General features: G+C 42.8%; 1 protein-coding gene across 1 annotated transcript in view; it reads left to right on the top strand.

Annotated features, from left to right (window-relative positions):
• The window catches only part of CDH9 (cadherin 9), an 83,324-nt gene extending 67,489 nt beyond the window's left edge, over positions 1-15,835 (top strand). Inside the window, exons 8-11 of the mRNA XM_033154403.1 lie at positions 639-760; positions 8,777-8,894; positions 8,991-9,242; positions 14,667-15,835. Of these exons, the coding sequence (XP_033010294.1) occupies positions 639-760; positions 8,777-8,894; positions 8,991-9,242; positions 14,667-15,157 (983 nt within the window). The 3' untranslated portion in view covers positions 15,158-15,835. The remainder of the gene's footprint in view (positions 1-638; positions 761-8,776; positions 8,895-8,990; positions 9,243-14,666) is intronic.
• Positions 15,836-16,232: the final 397 nt, after the last annotated feature.

Here is a 16,232-nt window from a genome sequence, read left to right as displayed (position 1 = left end):
CTGGCAGATGAAGATACAGGGGAAGGTTGGAACCCCAAACACCAGCCTTGCTCAGATATAATGCACAAAACCTTGGTGACTTCATATATCTCCTTTCTCGGGCAGGGAGGCTTCCCCAACTGGGAAAGTCTTCTGATCTGTGAAGGTACACTTTGGGCCTTCAGGCAGGAGACTACCCAGTCCCGGAGAAGGCAGAGTTTTGAACGTAGTAGTAGTGCAGTGAGAGTAACGGGGACAGGTTAGGGAAGCTCTGGTGAGCTAGCAGCTCAACGACTTGCTGGGGAGAGAGTAGGGATGGGCTGTGCTTGTGTCCTCATCTCTAGCTGAGATTCAGGTAACAGACTTGTTAGACTTCAGTTCCATTCCTCTTCCCCTGTTCTGCATATGAATGTACACATGCACCCTTTGTTCCTTGACCTGCCCATTCAGGATTTTGGGGGAACTTGGGTTGGTTTTTTTTTTAAAAAAAAAATAAATAAATTATGTACTTCTGCAAACCTTGGGGTTCTGCCAGATATGCTGTTTCCTCCCTCTGGCAAGGTGGGTAGTTTTTGCTACATAAGGATCAGCACTCACACTGGAACATCAGAAATAGTGGGAATTATGGTATAAGATTGTGGTTATTGTTTCTGTTTCAGGCAACCCCAAGCAAAGTACCCAGGCTCCCATTTTCATCCGGATTTTAGATATAAATGACCACGCACCAGAATTTGCCAAGTACTATGAAACGTTTGTTTGTGAAAATGCAAAAGCAGGACAGGTAAATGCATATTTACTGTTACCAACAAGCTTGTAGATGAAATCTCAACACTTTCTACACTTAGATTAATCCATAGTGGCAGTCTGACCTGCGCTTGATTGGTAGAGATGGGGGAAAGGGTCATATTTTTGTATCCCCCTAACTCACACATTTTGTTTGTCTAAGCATTTTGATTTCATCTCTTTTATAACTGGCCACACTGACTATTTGATAAAAAGGCAGTATTTAAAATTACGATAATAATTGAATACGTGTGCTCCTTTGAGTGGAAGAGTGGGATATAATTACCACTGCTGCTACTACTATTAATAGACATAACAACATCTTACGACTGTGGAAAAAAAAAGTTACTGAATTAATTGTTCCATTCTATAAACCAGTGGTTCCCCATTAGCTAAGCACTGCAGATCCCCTGTTTTTCAAGGGCCAAACCATGGATCCCATACTTTTGAAAATTTTGATATCTCTGTGATAGTTTTTGTTATGTATTATAAGAAATAATAATCATAAGGTGAATGGTGCTACGGACCCCCTGAGGTCCACAGACTACCAATTGGAACTACTGCTTTAAACTGATATGTGTCTAAGGCAGGGGTAGTCAACCTTTTTATACCTACCACCCACTAATGCATCTTTCTTGATGGTAAAATTTCCTTACTGCCCACCAGTGCTCGATGGAAGGAGGATTCAGCTTGTGCCATAGAACCCACTACCGCCTCCCCTAGAATCCCGAAACACCCACTAGTGGGCAGTAGGGACCAGGTTGATAACCCCTGGTCTAAGGACTATACAGTCGTACTTTGGATCCTGAACGACTTGGTACTTGGACATTTTAACTCCCAAACGCCGCAAACCTGGAAGTGAGTGTTCCGGTTTGAAAATGTTCTTTGGAACCCGAACATCCAACGGGGCTTCCACGACTTCTGATTGGCTGCAGGACCTTCCTGCAGCCAATCGGAAGCCATGCTTTGGTTTCTGAACGTTTTGGAAGTCAAATGGACTTCCAGAACGGATTCAATTCGACTTCCAAAGTACAACTGTATAGATTTTGACGATCATCTAACTAATGCAGACTGCTGTGGGGTTTTTTTTTGTCATAAGCAAAAGCAAGAAGGGAATGCTTCTTTTTAAAGGAGTTCTACTTTCTTGATAGTTCAATGTTACTGCATATGACACAAATCTGTATTCAAGACCCAAACATTAGTATCTGGGTCCATTTTGCCTACCTAAGATGCATCCACACCAAGACCGCTGAAGGGAAAATATTGCAGCTTGAAAGAGACCTAGGCTTGATGAGGGGTTTTGGAGGGTCTATCCAACGTGAGGCAGGTAATCAATATCTGCCTCAGGGTGAACAGGTAGAATTACATGCTTTGGCTAACATTACTTTGATACTGTGTGTATATTTTTCAGGGTAAAGACTGCCAAAGGGTTAGTTAATGATAAGCATGGGGGAGGCATTTGATTCAGTTCACATTTAAAGATGAACCAGCCTAACTCTCTGAAACAAAGCACAAACCAAAACATAACCATCCTTCAAAATTTGTACTTTTCCTAATTCTTGGATAACAAAACTGCATCCTAATAAAGACACATGCACAATATCACTATTTAAACTTAGTTCCAAAATGCACATCACCATAAATAAATGCCAATTTGCTGTGCATCAATGGTGCCCCGAATCCAACACCTGAGCTTGCTAAGTCAATGTACTGTGTGGTGTTTTTTTAAAAAAAGTAAAAGGTGTGGTATGAACAGTCCACATCCTTCTTTTTTGTGTTTCATGATACAGCAGTCACATAAGCTTCCTATGCTTTGCCTTGATTGTGGACATTCATTGTGTGCTAACCAAATGCATCATCTTCACTTAATCATTAGTGGAAAGATTATGGTCTTGCAAGTCTTGGAAAAACTGAAAGGCAGGATATTGGCCTTCACAGCTTCATAATAGCCCATGGTTATACTTGCTCAATTGCAGTGTTTGGCAACACAGAATATCAGACATTAAATAGACAGATGTTTAATGATATTGAATACAGCATCTCCAAGTGACTCCAGCTCAATTCTTATTTAACATGAGAGGTAGGGTTGCTTGTATTTCGTGCTGCTCTGGGAATGCACAGAAGTGTAAAAACAACATGGAGTCCAAGGCTGGATGCAGGAGGTAGGATGTGAGTGGTTTCCCCTATGGTTTATCTAATTGCAATGAAGGCAGGAAGCAGCAAACACACTGGCCCCATAAGCCTCAGACCTTTAACAGTGAAACAAATGTACAGGCCTGGTGCACACCAAAGTTTTTTGAAGTGTTGACAACAATAGATGCACCTCGCTAGTATAGCTTCGTTTTTCCGTTATGCATAAATTTACACTGCCGCTGCTTCAGCGAGAAACAAACTTTTATTCTTAAATACTGTAGACACAGATAATGAGACACTACACTAGAAAAACATCTTCGCAAGTAAAATTGATAAATCAGACACACAAACACCCCCCCCCAAAAAAATAATAATATTGGTGGCACTTAACAGCCACACGATGACACAGGAACTGCAAACTTCCAGTAACATTCCCTACATTTTCAGAGTGGAGGTGGGAATGCTTGTAGCTCACTTACTTAAAGGTACATGAAACAACATTTAGGGCCTCATGATCAACCATAGTTTATCATGGTGGAAATGAACTGCTGTGAACCTTGGCTGTTCCTCCTCTTCGCTGCTCTGCTTTTTCATATAATATATATGATAGTGGTATCATATATATTATATATAATTATATATAGTGGCATATATCATATATAGTGGTATGGCTGCTGGGATGGGTTTTTTGGGGTGTGTGGGTGTGTGTTGGAGTCTGACAAATAACATCATCATTCATCAGCTAGTATTGCAGAATATTGTACTAGCTCCACCCATTTCTTCTACTGAGGAAAAAAAACCCCTGACTTTTGTGAAAGAGCCAGAATCTATCCTCAATATTTTCATTTGTGTAGCATCTGTACAAGCATTGTCCCAGATTGTGTGTGTGTGTGTGTGTGTGTGTGTGTGTGTGTGTGTGTGTGTTTTGGGGGGGTGAGGGTGGAATGTGGTTCAGCTTTCATTTAATGCTGATTTTACCTGATTCACACTTTCCAAAACCAGGACTTTTTTCAGCCAGAACTTGCCGGAACTCAGTTCCTAATAGCTATTGCCATTCTAAGACAATGAGGGAAGTGTTAATTGTGAGTTCTGGCACCTCTTATACTAGAAAAATAGCATTGTCCAAAACTATATGCACATTGAAACACAGCAATCCTTCAAAATTCCCACTTCACCAAATTTGACAGTGCAGTTCCCCATCCAAATGTACAAAAATGCATATATTAGGGTAAAGAGTTCACCAAAAAAATGCACAAATTCATGAAAATAACACAAAACATATCATGTTAGGGGACAATGCTTTGTGGAAATGTATACATTAGGCAACATTGCTTACTATTGTCTGTATTGGGAGAAAATCACACAAAAATGCAGATAAATTTCCATGAGGGCCTTTAAATGATGATTTCAAACTGATGTGGAAATGTGGAGAAGTGAATTTAATATTGGGAAACTGAGAAACTGAGAGAAACCATAATCAACAGATTCACCCATCCCACGCTGGGGGGCCTAAGAGCCTTATGATAAATTGTTAGAATTTGTCTTCGAGTTAGACATTTTCTCCTTGCATTCCTCAAGGCAGTAATTGCAGGGATCTAATTACATCCCTTTTAAATTAACTTGCTTATCTCAGTTTTGTTGTTTTGCAGGCCTCTACAAAGGGGAAGTTTTCTCTTGCTGTTTTGATGCTTATATGAGAGGACTTTTTCCTGTATACTTCAAGAAACATTGCAGGGCTTGATCATGACACAGAGGTTGAAAATGCTGACAGCTATTTGACCCCCACCCCCTCATCTAGGCCGTTGTACTTGCCATTTTTCTTGCTGCAGGGGGAATTAAACAGGTAGCAGCGACTCTGAAAAAACCAAAATCAACAATTCAAATAAAGGATCAGCTTTGACAATAAGGTTGTTTTATGAAGCATGGAGGATTGTGGAAACATATTCAAAATGTGTGTTGCCAAGTGCAATATATTTCTTCATGGCCGTGCCACAACTACATTATGTGGGTGGATGACTCACAGAGGAGTTTTTTCACCCTTCTTCTTTCTCTCAATTGCAACAGGAAAGCCTTATCTACAAAAATAGAGATATGCAGTGAGCAGGGAATGACACTTTCTGGTGATCTTATATTAAGATTTATGAGAGGATTTTTTTTTTGTTTTTTTTTTTTTTAACTTACTAACTTGTCTAAAAATAGCCTGTTTATGAGAGAGAGATAATTTCGCCCAGAAACAATTTTTCATGCTTGCCTAGGTTTTGGGTCATTTCTTGGCAAGAGGTGTCAGTGAAAATGCATTAACATCCCATTTCACCTGTTCTGTGGCTTACTCATAGAATACACAATTGCTGCAGCTAAACCCAGGTGACCACTGACTGCAAGATGAAGATTTGTGTATTTATAGCCGGAGCTGTTTATACTCCATGCTGTTGTTACTGTTGTTTTTTTTTTAAGTGAAATGATGTGTAAAGTAATCCTAATTCAGCACCAAGGAAAGCTCAATTCTTCAATTTCCACATCAAATGAATTTGCATCTTTTATTCTACACAATTGCTTCTGCTTTTTTTGTTTTATTTTACTGTCTTGCATAATTGGCTGTGGGTTTGCTAGTCATGCAGAGGAAGTGACAAGGAGCTATGCAGGAGACAGAAGCACCCCCTCCTTCCCCTAGAAAACTTTCTGAATATGCAAACCCTCTGATTGCCAAGATTTTAGCAAGCCTTGCCTTCCATGAACAGCAGACAGCATGGTAGGTCTGTGCCACTCATCTGGCCTTCCTCTGTTTGCATCAATGCTGTATGCTGGGAACAGAAAGCTTGGTACAGTGAAAACACACTGGCAGGTATGCTGGATTGGCATTCTTCTCCATCGGCGTATGCAACATTGATAGAAACAGAAGGAGTTCAGGTGAGCAGTTCAGCCCCATCAAGCCATCAACTACTTCCCTGCACATTTCCACATAGATAATAATAATAATAATAATAATAATAATAATAATTTATTTGTACCCCGCCCATCTGGCTGTGTCTCCCCAGCCACTCTGGGCGGCTTCCATCAAATATTAAAATACATTTAAAATATCACAGATTAAAAGCTTCCCTAAACAGGGGTGCCTTCAGGTATTTTCTGAATGTCAGGTAGTTGTTTATCTCCTTGACCTCTGATGGGAGGGCGTTCCACAGGGCGGGCGCCACTACTGAGGAGGCCCTCTGCCTGGTTCCCTGTAGCTTTGCTTCTCACAGTGAGGGAACTGACAGAAGGCCCTCGGCGCTGGATCTCACAGCCATGAAGACTGGAAACTTGCTCCTGTATTTTTAAATGGAACCTGATGCTCAGCAAACTAAATTCTAGACCCAATAAACTTTCTTCAGGTTTCCTTCCCTGAATTTCAGCATGCACCCAATACTAAAGAGACTCTTATTTTCATCCTTTGTTGGTCCTCCACCAGTCTTTTGAACATAATTTAGTGCATGAGTATCTATGTGTTGAATGAAGACTTAAAGACTGCAAGGGCCCCTACACACAGATAATGGTTCTTATGCTTGTAGGATCATTGTTATTGTAAGCATTTATGCCCCATCCTCCCTAATGCCTGTCAGCTGCTTCCTCCTCCTTCGTCTCAGTATTGCCTCTGTAGAACAGCAGGGAGGAAGGTGGGGGCAAAACTAGAATCACTTGGCTCCAACTGTCATCGTCTCAGTCTCCCCCAACTGTTTGGGCTACCTGCATTGCATCCCACTAGACTTGATGGGCACCAGCCACCACTGAAAGGACCAATTTCATAGGCAGGAGCATGAAAGGAGGACTGTTTATTTATTTATGGGGGTGAATGCTTGCTAAAGGGGTTCTTGTAATGTGGTGGATGTAGACTCTAGCTATTAAGAATCAAATCTGATCCCATCTTGGAGGCAATGAATACGCAACGTTCTTAACCACACTACTTTTATTTGGGAGAAGCAGCTGTGGGGTTCCAATCTGGAACATGCTCCTGATCCAAAGCTGAGCCGCTCGCTGGTTTTCTCATTTATTCACTCTAAAGCAGTGTTTCCCAAAGTGGGCGATACCACATCCTGGGGTGTGTGTGTGTGCTGGAACGGTCCAGGGGACGGTAGTAGCCTCGGGTGCAATTGGGGGACTTTGAATAAAAATAAGCGGGCAGAGGAAGTATAAAGAAAGAAGAGAAGAGAAGAGAATTTTGAACAACCATTTGTACAGTTGTATGCTGTGTACTGATGCTTACTGCCAGGTCAGGCACCATTGCGGGATGGCAACAACACCTCCCCTGGATTCAGCAGTTGTGCTAGAGTCAAGGAGTTTTACTGTGCTGGGGTGAACCATTTTTGGGTTCAGCCAGGCCCAAGAAGTGGATAGCAACTTCACTATGTTGTAGGACGTAGGTAAGGTAAAGGTAAAGGTACCCCTGACCATTAGGTCCAGTCGTGTCCGACTCTGGGGTTGTGGCGCTAATCTCGCTCCACAGGCCGAGGAGCCGGTGTTTCTCCGCAGACAGCTTCCAGGCCACATGGCCAGCATGACTAAGCCACTTCTGGCGAACCAGAGCAGCACATGGAAATGCCGTTTACCTTCCCGCCAGAGCGGTACCTATTTATCTTCTTGCACTTGATGTGCTTTCGAACTGCTAGGTTGGCAGGAGCAGGGACCAAGCAATGGGAGCTCACCCCGTCATGGGGATTCGAACCACCGACCTTCTGATTGGCAAACCCTAGGCTCTGTGGTTTAGACCACAGCACCACCCGCATCCTAGGACATAGGTCAAAATATAGAAACATAAAAAAACACAAATTTCTAACTGCATCTTTCTGTTTGTTAGGTTAGAGAAGTTGGATTTCCAGGGGCACTGAGTTGTTGGTGTTGTTGTTTTGGAAAGGGGGCAGCAGGCCAAATAAGTTTGGGAACCTCTGCTCTAAAGCATGGCAGAATATTGGGAACTAGTGTACGTATGTATGCATAGACATACAGACACCAAGACATTTCAGTACATGTTTGGCTTGTAGGATTTCCCCTGCTACTTCCCCATGCTCGCTCTCAGCATTTCATGTCAGCTCTTTTGTCTTTTCAGATAAATATGAAGTGGACTAGCTTGTCTTTTTGAGTCTGCCAGTATCTCCCCTCAGCTAGCATTGCATAGGGCTTACTTCTCCCCCTCTTTCCGTCCCCTCACAGCTCCAGCTGAGCATTCTGCTTCATCCCTGTGACTTGAACAGGGACTTGAAATCTACTTGACAGTGGGTAGTGCACGTGGAGTGGCTGTAATTGTAATGTGAGGCATTAGAAGTGGCTGGAGATTCCAGAAGGTCACTGTTGAGCCTGCCAATCAGGGCTTTGAGAATTATTCAGAGCGCCAGGGGCTGCCTGCTGAAGCTAAGAGCAAGCCATTGTTTGTGTGCTCTGAGGAGGATGCAAAGTCAAACAACCTGAGTTGACATATGGGTGCCACAAATAAATGCATGGGTGGGGGTGGTTATGCACCCACTGCAGTGGAAAGTGGAAGGCAGGGATTTCCAAGTGTGCAGAGACAGAGATCTGAAGCATCAGGAATGCCATTTTGACACAGGGAGGAATTTACTGGTCCTCTTATTGAGTAACTCCTTATAAATTTCCAACAAACCCCATGGTTTTCTGCAATACAGTTTGAAAAGAACTGTGCCAGGGCAATAGATGGCAGGCAGTGAGAAACATTCCCTCACAGGTGTTGTGAGTTGTGCCTTTTCCGTAAACCAATCTCTAGTATGAACTCCACACAACAGTAGTAAAATGTCATTGATCTGGTTCTTCTGAAGTCATTTCAGGTATTTCAGAATTAGAGAGCGAAAAGGTGGTTTTTAATTTTCTCACAACATGTTCCAATGTCTCCTGGCAGCTCATACAAACCATTAGTGCTGTGGACAAGGATGAGCCACCGCGTGGACACAAATTTTTTTTTGAGCTGGTGCCAGAATACACAGTCCATCCGAACTTCTCTATCGTGGACAACAAAGGTAGGCTCTAATTATCAGCTCTAGGTGCCCTGTTTTCATCCCTGCATGTAAAGATTCCTAATGTGAGTTTCCATTTCTCTTGGTCTTCTGGTTCAGATAACACAGCAGGCGTTATAACAAGAAGGAATGGATACAGCCGGAATAAAATGAGCACATATGTCCTGCCAGTGGTAATATTTGACAATGACTACCCCATCCAAAGCAGCACCGGTACACTGACCATCCGGGTGTGCGCCTGTGACAGCCGAGGGAACATGCAGTCTTGCAATGCTGAAGCTTTGCTGCTTCCAGCGGGTCTTAGCACAGGAGCGCTCATTGCCATTCTGCTCTGCATCGTGATTCTCCTGGGTAGGTGATTCAGTCCCCTTCTCTTGCTTTACATCTGAAAAACGATTAAAATGCCCTAGCAAGGGGAAGAGGATATTTGCCCTAGGGGCCAACTTCTCGTCATTCCTTTTTCCAGACCTGCACAAATTGTAACCCATCAAGTTAAGAGGTGATTTAATATGGGGATAGGGTGGCTCAGTTCTGTAAGGTAAAGGTAAAGCCATAGCTGTCAACTTTCCCCCTTTTTTTAAGGGAAATTCCCTTATCCTGAATAGGATTCCTCGCAAGAAAAGGGAAAAGTTGACAGCTATGGGTAAAGCACCCCTGGACAGTGAAGTCCAGTCGAATTTGACTATGGGGTGAGGAACTCATTTATGCTTTCAGGCCAAGGGAGCTAGCGTTTGTCTGCAGACAGCTTTTGTGGGTCATGTAGCCAGCAGGACTAAACTGCTTCTGGTGTAACAGTACACCGTGATGAAAGCCAGAGCACATGGAAATGCTGTTTACCTTCCTGATGCAGCGGTACCTATCTATTTACTCACGCTGTCATGCTTTTCAACTGCTAGGTTGACAGGAACTGGGACAGAGAAATGGAAGCTCAACCCTTTGCACCGATTCAAACTGCTCACCTTACAATCAGCAAGCCCAAGAGGCTCGGTGGTTTAGACCACAGCACCAGCTGCATCTCAATGCTCAGTTGTGTAGGTCAGCTGTAACCAGCTGATAGCTTAGAGATGTTTTGATACTAGTGAGGGAACATGCAAAACAACATGTTGTACTTGCTGAGACTCGAAATTGCTGTTGTGGAAAAGCAACATAGTTTACACATCCGAAACATATATTGCACATGCTCATTCTTTAAACTGGCATTTTTGGAAAAATGAAAATAGTTCATACGTGGGTTCAACAGTACCTCTGTATAACCCACCAGGTGGGTTGTGTGCCATCCTATGTCTCTGATCAACAGCCCCAAAGCTCACTGAAAAGAGGTCAGGGGAATTCTGCCAGATTCCCATAGTTCAAATATCAACTGAGATATAAGGATATAGTTATATTTAATAATATTGCATGCTATCTAACATGCTGAGGGGGTGAAAGTCATGATGTATGAGCATCTCTGCTGACATTGACATACCAATGAAGTGGGAATGGCCTGTGTCAGGATTCAGGAATGATCTTTACTTTCTGAGGAACGGCCATGTCTCTGCTTTGCTTGCAGTGACTGTGGACAATATTGCGCCTTGGCTATGTGTCAGCCTGAAGATCTGCCTCCTATCATCCATTGTGATGTCACAAAGATAGACCACAAATATTTGCTTATGTGTAACTTATCAGCACTTAGATCAAAAGGAAGAAACTTTTGACCTTGTGGGGTCAAAAGTTGAAAAAAAAAGAGAGGCATCTTAGTTTGATCCAGTTCTGTGCAGCATACAAATTAATACAAGGTCCAATTCAGGTGGCCTTCTCCCAATTAGTGGTTAATTAACAAAGCTAGAAAAATGAAGATCCTTGCCGTGTCTAAGATCTGTAGTATCAAATTAGGAATTGACACATCATTCTATTTCTGGTCCACATCACTTTCTCGTGTCTTCACCCATAAGTCTACTTCATCTGGTTTCCGATTACATGCAGAATTCAAAAGAAAAACCGTAATAAAATGTGCATATAATACATATATAAATACATATTTCCATATATAATATATAATACATATATAATACATATATAAATACATATTTGGGGGCGTGACGCGGAAGCTGGGAGTTCTAATGATTTGGGCAGCATCCCTCTGCCCACAGCCGGGTCACTGGGAGGTCTTGGGTTGCCGCCCGCAACGCAGCACCCCCCCAAAAGGGAGCCGTTTTCTAAATATATTTTCTTTCAAAATATGCATTTTTAAACATACATTGTATTTATTTGGGGGTGAGTACTGCTCTCAGGGACGTGGGTGGCACTGTGGTCTGAACCACAGAGCCTAGGGCTTGCTGATCAGAAGGTTGGCGGTTTGAATCCCTGCGATAGGGTGAGCTCCCATTGTTCGGTCCCTGCTCCTGCCAACCTAGCAGTTTGAAAGCACATCAAAGTGCAAGTAGATAAATAGGTACCACTCCGGCGGGAAAGTAAATGGTGTTTACGTGTGCTGCTCTGGTTTGCCAGAAGTGGCTTAGTCATGCTGGCCACATGACCCGGAAGCTGTACACCAGCTCCCTCGGCCAGTAAACGAGATGAACGCCGCAACCCCAGAGTCATCCGCGACTTGACCTAATAGTCATTACCTTTTCTGCTTCAGAAGATCCAGGAATGATCTCATCAGGGAAGCATGTCTGGTGCCACCACAACTTTCAGACACCAAGAAACCCTTGCTTGCCCATGCTTCTCCTCTGCAGCCCTCTGCACTGTTCTGTGGCTTTTCCCAACTTCCCAGAACCAATTTAAGGGCAGGCATGGTGGGAAAGGAGAGGAAGGAAAGCCATGTTGTGTTAGTGGGACTTGGCACTAGCACAACGGTGGCACTAACTTAGTCATATTCATCAGTTTCAATGGATCTACCCTTGAGTAAAAGTTCACCAAATACCACCCAATAATTATAACATTATAGTTTGTTTTGACGGTCAGAAAGCAAACCACCACCAAAGGAATGTAAGCGTAGCTGAAGATGAACTAAAAGCACTCTGGCATGTTGCGTTGTTTCCTGCTGTTTAATGCAGCAATTAAATTTATGATGAGCTTTTACAAGTTCATAAAAGTCCCAAATACAAATGCAGAAGAAGCCACTTCTCTAATAAGAGGGCACCTCCTCTAAGGATCATGCTTTTAACTGTAGAAGTATGAAACTTAATGCGTCGCCCATAACAACAATGAAGAAGAGTGCTAAAGGGGGATAACTGAATAGACTGAAAAGCCACCGAGAGTATTCTTTGTTGTGAAGGCAAAAAGGAAGTGCCAAGGTGAGAAGTGGATTCTCTAAAACTTGTTTGTGAAAACAACATGAGTAGAATAGACCATGCACATTTATTAGTTGACTTGGTTCAGCAACATCCTCACTACAATATAAGCTCGGTTCAGTCATTTGGCGCCCATGGGCACCAAATGCATGCAGATGGTTCTGAGAGCAGGCCAGCTAGCTTTCCCTCCTAACAGCCAGCACAGGTGCCATCCCACCCCACCTGACGATGCTCATAGGTGCATAGGAAGCTGCCTTATATTGAGTCAGACCATTGGTCCATCTAGTTTAGTACTGTCTACAACGAGGACCAGAAATTTCTCGTTCATGAGGCTAATTAGCCCCTTGAGGCCTCCCCACTTGGCCCACAAGGCCATTTTGACCAAGCCATGCCTACCTGACCTACAATGGGTCTGCTCTGCCTGCTCATTCCACTTGCCACTGAAGCATAGCTGTCAACTTTTCCCTTTTCTTGCGAGGAATCCTATTTGGAATAAGGGAATTTCTCTTTTAAAAAAGGGAAAAATTGACAGCTATGCACTGAAGGCAAATGAGCATAATGGTCACGAATCCAGGATTGGCACAGTCCATAAGAAATCCAGTTGCAACAGACTTATCTTAAACTTGGCAATAACTTATAATAAGACTAAACCTTAACACTATAGCATACAGAACAGAACAGAACACTGCACCAGGACAAAGAGATAGAAAGAGAAAGTGTGAAACCCAGGCTCCTCCTGACCTGACTATTACGATAACAGAACCAGTCTTAAACCAGCTGTACTCAGCTTCCCAGAAGGAATAACCCAAACATCAGAAACCTTCTGCCTGCTTCTTTCACATTGAAAGAAACCTTCCAGAACACTCTTGAACTAAGTAGAATAGGAAAGACACATCAGACCAATACTTTCTGTACCAAGAAATGCAAACTGACAGTACTCACCAGCCCCACTTCCCCCATACCCTCTTCCATTTACACCTGACCAAACCCTTTACATATTACCCTCCCCCTCACCTATCCCCGCACAGCTTGTCACAAACCCTTTTAAAGGAGGGGCAGGCACTCTGGAAAATGGTTTTCTGAATCATCTCCCTTCTCCATTAAACCTTGCCGTATCAATGTTTAATAGAGGGAGAGAAGCACCTCACAGAGCACTCTGCCAAACCATTCTGTGACATGCCTTCCCCCTCCATTGAACCTTGATGCAGCTGCATTTAACAAAGGGTGGGAGGAGCTTCACAGAGCAGTTTGCCAAAGTGTGCTCTGCTTTCATGAAACATCACTGCACACATGTGCAGCCAACCCTCCTCCATTAATCAGTTCTAACATGCTAGAGTTGGTGTGGCCACCAACTGGCAAACTGCAGCATGACGACAGCCTTACATTTTTATGTATAGAGGGAAATATAGGATGTAAAAAAGCAAACAAAAACAAAAAACTGGTTCAGTGCAAATTTCAATTTGAATTTTCCAAAGACCTACAATCTGCTGATTGTCAGATCATCATAAGTCCCTTTCAAAGCACTGTGCAAGATGGCTCTTTGAAGGGGGATTCTATAGAAGGCAAAAGGGTCAACTGTCTCCTCCCACCTCTCAAACTTAGCTCAGACTAACACATTTCTCCACCCCACTCTATACTGATGGGCAATGGCTCTCCAGGATTTCAGACAAAGGTCTCCCCCAGCCCTCCCAGCCCCATTGGGGATTCAAGCTGGAATCTTCTGCATGAAAAGCTCTGAAACTAAGCTGCAGCACAAACAATATTAGCCTGAAGAGGGCACTGTGCATATGTAGATGTGCACCTATATGGCTCCTTCAGGGGGGAGGCGAGAGCATTTTCAGTGTTATTGTCCCATGGAGGGAGTCTGTGCACACAAATTGACACTGATTGCACATCAATATCTAGTGAGACTGTCAGGACTCACTTCAGGATTTCAACAGATAAATCCTGTGGTTGCATACTCATAAGTCTGATTGAATTCAGTGAGCTTTACTCTAAATAAGCATGTACAGTCATACCTCGGAAGTCGAACAGAATCCATTCCGGAAGTCCGTTCAACTTCTGAAACGTTAGGAAACCAAGGCACGGCTTCCGATTTGTTTCCGATTGCGCAGATGCGCCAGAAACAATAGTGGAAGCCATACCAGATGTTTGGCTTCCAAAGAAAATGTTCGAAAACCAAAACACTCACTTCCGGTTTTTGATCGTTCGGGAGCTGGAACGTTCGACTCCCAAGTTATTCAGGAGCCGAGGTACGACTGTATATGATTGACGTCCTAGGTCCCATTAATTTTAATGGGAGACTCAAACACACACCTATTGTGATCAGTGAGGCTTTTGAACTGCTTTGTCTCGGTGATGCCCTTTCAATTTGCTTTTCAGTATCCACCTGCTTATTTAGCCTGTTGTTTATTTATTTAAATTTCTATACCGCTTTTTATTTTTAATAAATATCCCAAAGCGGTTTGTCTGTTCCTTACTTGTCTTTGTTTGCTCCTAGTTTTAGTCGTGCTGTTTGCCGCAATGAAGCGGCAGAGGAAGAAAGAGCCCTTGATCATTTCCAAGGATGATGTCCGAGACAATATTGTGACCTATAATGATGAAGGAGGTGGCGAAGAAGATACTCAAGCCTTTGACATTGGCACGCTAAGAAATCCCGAAGCCAGAGAAGAAAGCAAAATGAGGAGAGATGTGATGCCAGAAACTATCTTCCAGATAAGGAGAACTGTGCCACTGTGGGAGAACATTGATGTCCAAGATTTTATCCATCGAAGGCTAAAGGAAAATGATTTGGATCCAACGGCTCCTCCTTATGATTCTTTAGCAACATATGCGTATGAAGGGAACGATTCTATAGCAAATTCTCTTAGCTCTTTGGAATCACTCACTACAGATGGTGGCAACCAAGATTACGATTATCTCAGTGACTGGGGACCTCGGTTTAAAAAGTTGGCAGATATGTACGGCGGAGATGAGAGTGACCAAGACTGACATCCCGATCCAGGGATTCCAAGCGCAGATGAAAGGTTCCATGTGACGAGCCAGATCTGCCCCCATCCTTCTCAATGACAATGTCTCTGTGCATACAGCCCCGGTAAATATCTGCAGAGCACTTCTCAAGCTTGTAGAGAATGGGAGCAGTCCTACATAGAAGGAAGGGGCTTGTGTGCTTACACTGGAGACCGGGCAGCCTTGGATCATGGCCTAATAATAGCATTTTGTGACTTGGTAAGTGTTGATGGGATTAATGCCTCTGTATCTAGATAAAAGTGGCCTACATTCTCTTACTTGGAAAAATACAAAAAAATAGGTGTTTGTCTTAGTAAGGGTTTGCTTAACAAGTCTACGTGAATGAAACTGGTTAGATTTTATAATTGCTATTTTAAGACAAAACTATATTTCACCCTCTCTGCCTAAGATGTTGGAAAGAAGATACTCAGCACTTATGAAAAGATACCTAAAAAAGGCTTTTTGTGCCTTTAATAAACAAGTTGGAAAGTATAACTTTTTTTTTTTTCTAAAGGAACACTTTGCTTCACTTTTCCTACGGCTGTCTGGGACAATATGTACCCATCTTATAATCTGATTACACCTTAAAAATAAGAATGAATATTACTGCCATATTTATTGAGTAAAAGAATGTCTGTGTGTCAATTCATGATATTTTTATATATGTATATTTATATTTTTGTATTTTTATTAAATAAATTAGTATTGATAAATAGATGGCTGGTTTCATTTGCTCAGCATGTGGGACGCTTGAGTCAATGATAGGAAATGCATATTATAGCCTTTCCCAACCCAACCTGGTGCTCTTCACGCGTATTGGACTATGACTCCCACAGCCCTGGCCAGCATGACAAATGGTCAGGGATGTTGGGAGTTAATCAACCAACTCCAAAATATCCAAAGGGCACCATACTAGGCCAGTGTATTGTAACCATTTATGGGGGGCAAGTTGCTTTTCTTTTCAGATGTATGAATTAGATGTAAATAGTTCTTGTGCTCAGGACACCCCAAGAATGATTGGACTGTGTTGTGGAACTCTCCACTTTGAGGTTTGTTG

The sequence above is a fragment of the Lacerta agilis genome, chromosome 7, assembly GCF_009819535.1.
Source record: "Lacerta agilis isolate rLacAgi1 chromosome 7, rLacAgi1.pri, whole genome shotgun sequence".
Lineage (NCBI taxonomy): Eukaryota > Metazoa > Chordata > Lepidosauria > Squamata > Lacertidae > Lacerta > Lacerta agilis.
Note: the sequence above shows the minus strand (reverse complement) of the source record. Positions and strands in the feature narration are given on the sequence as shown.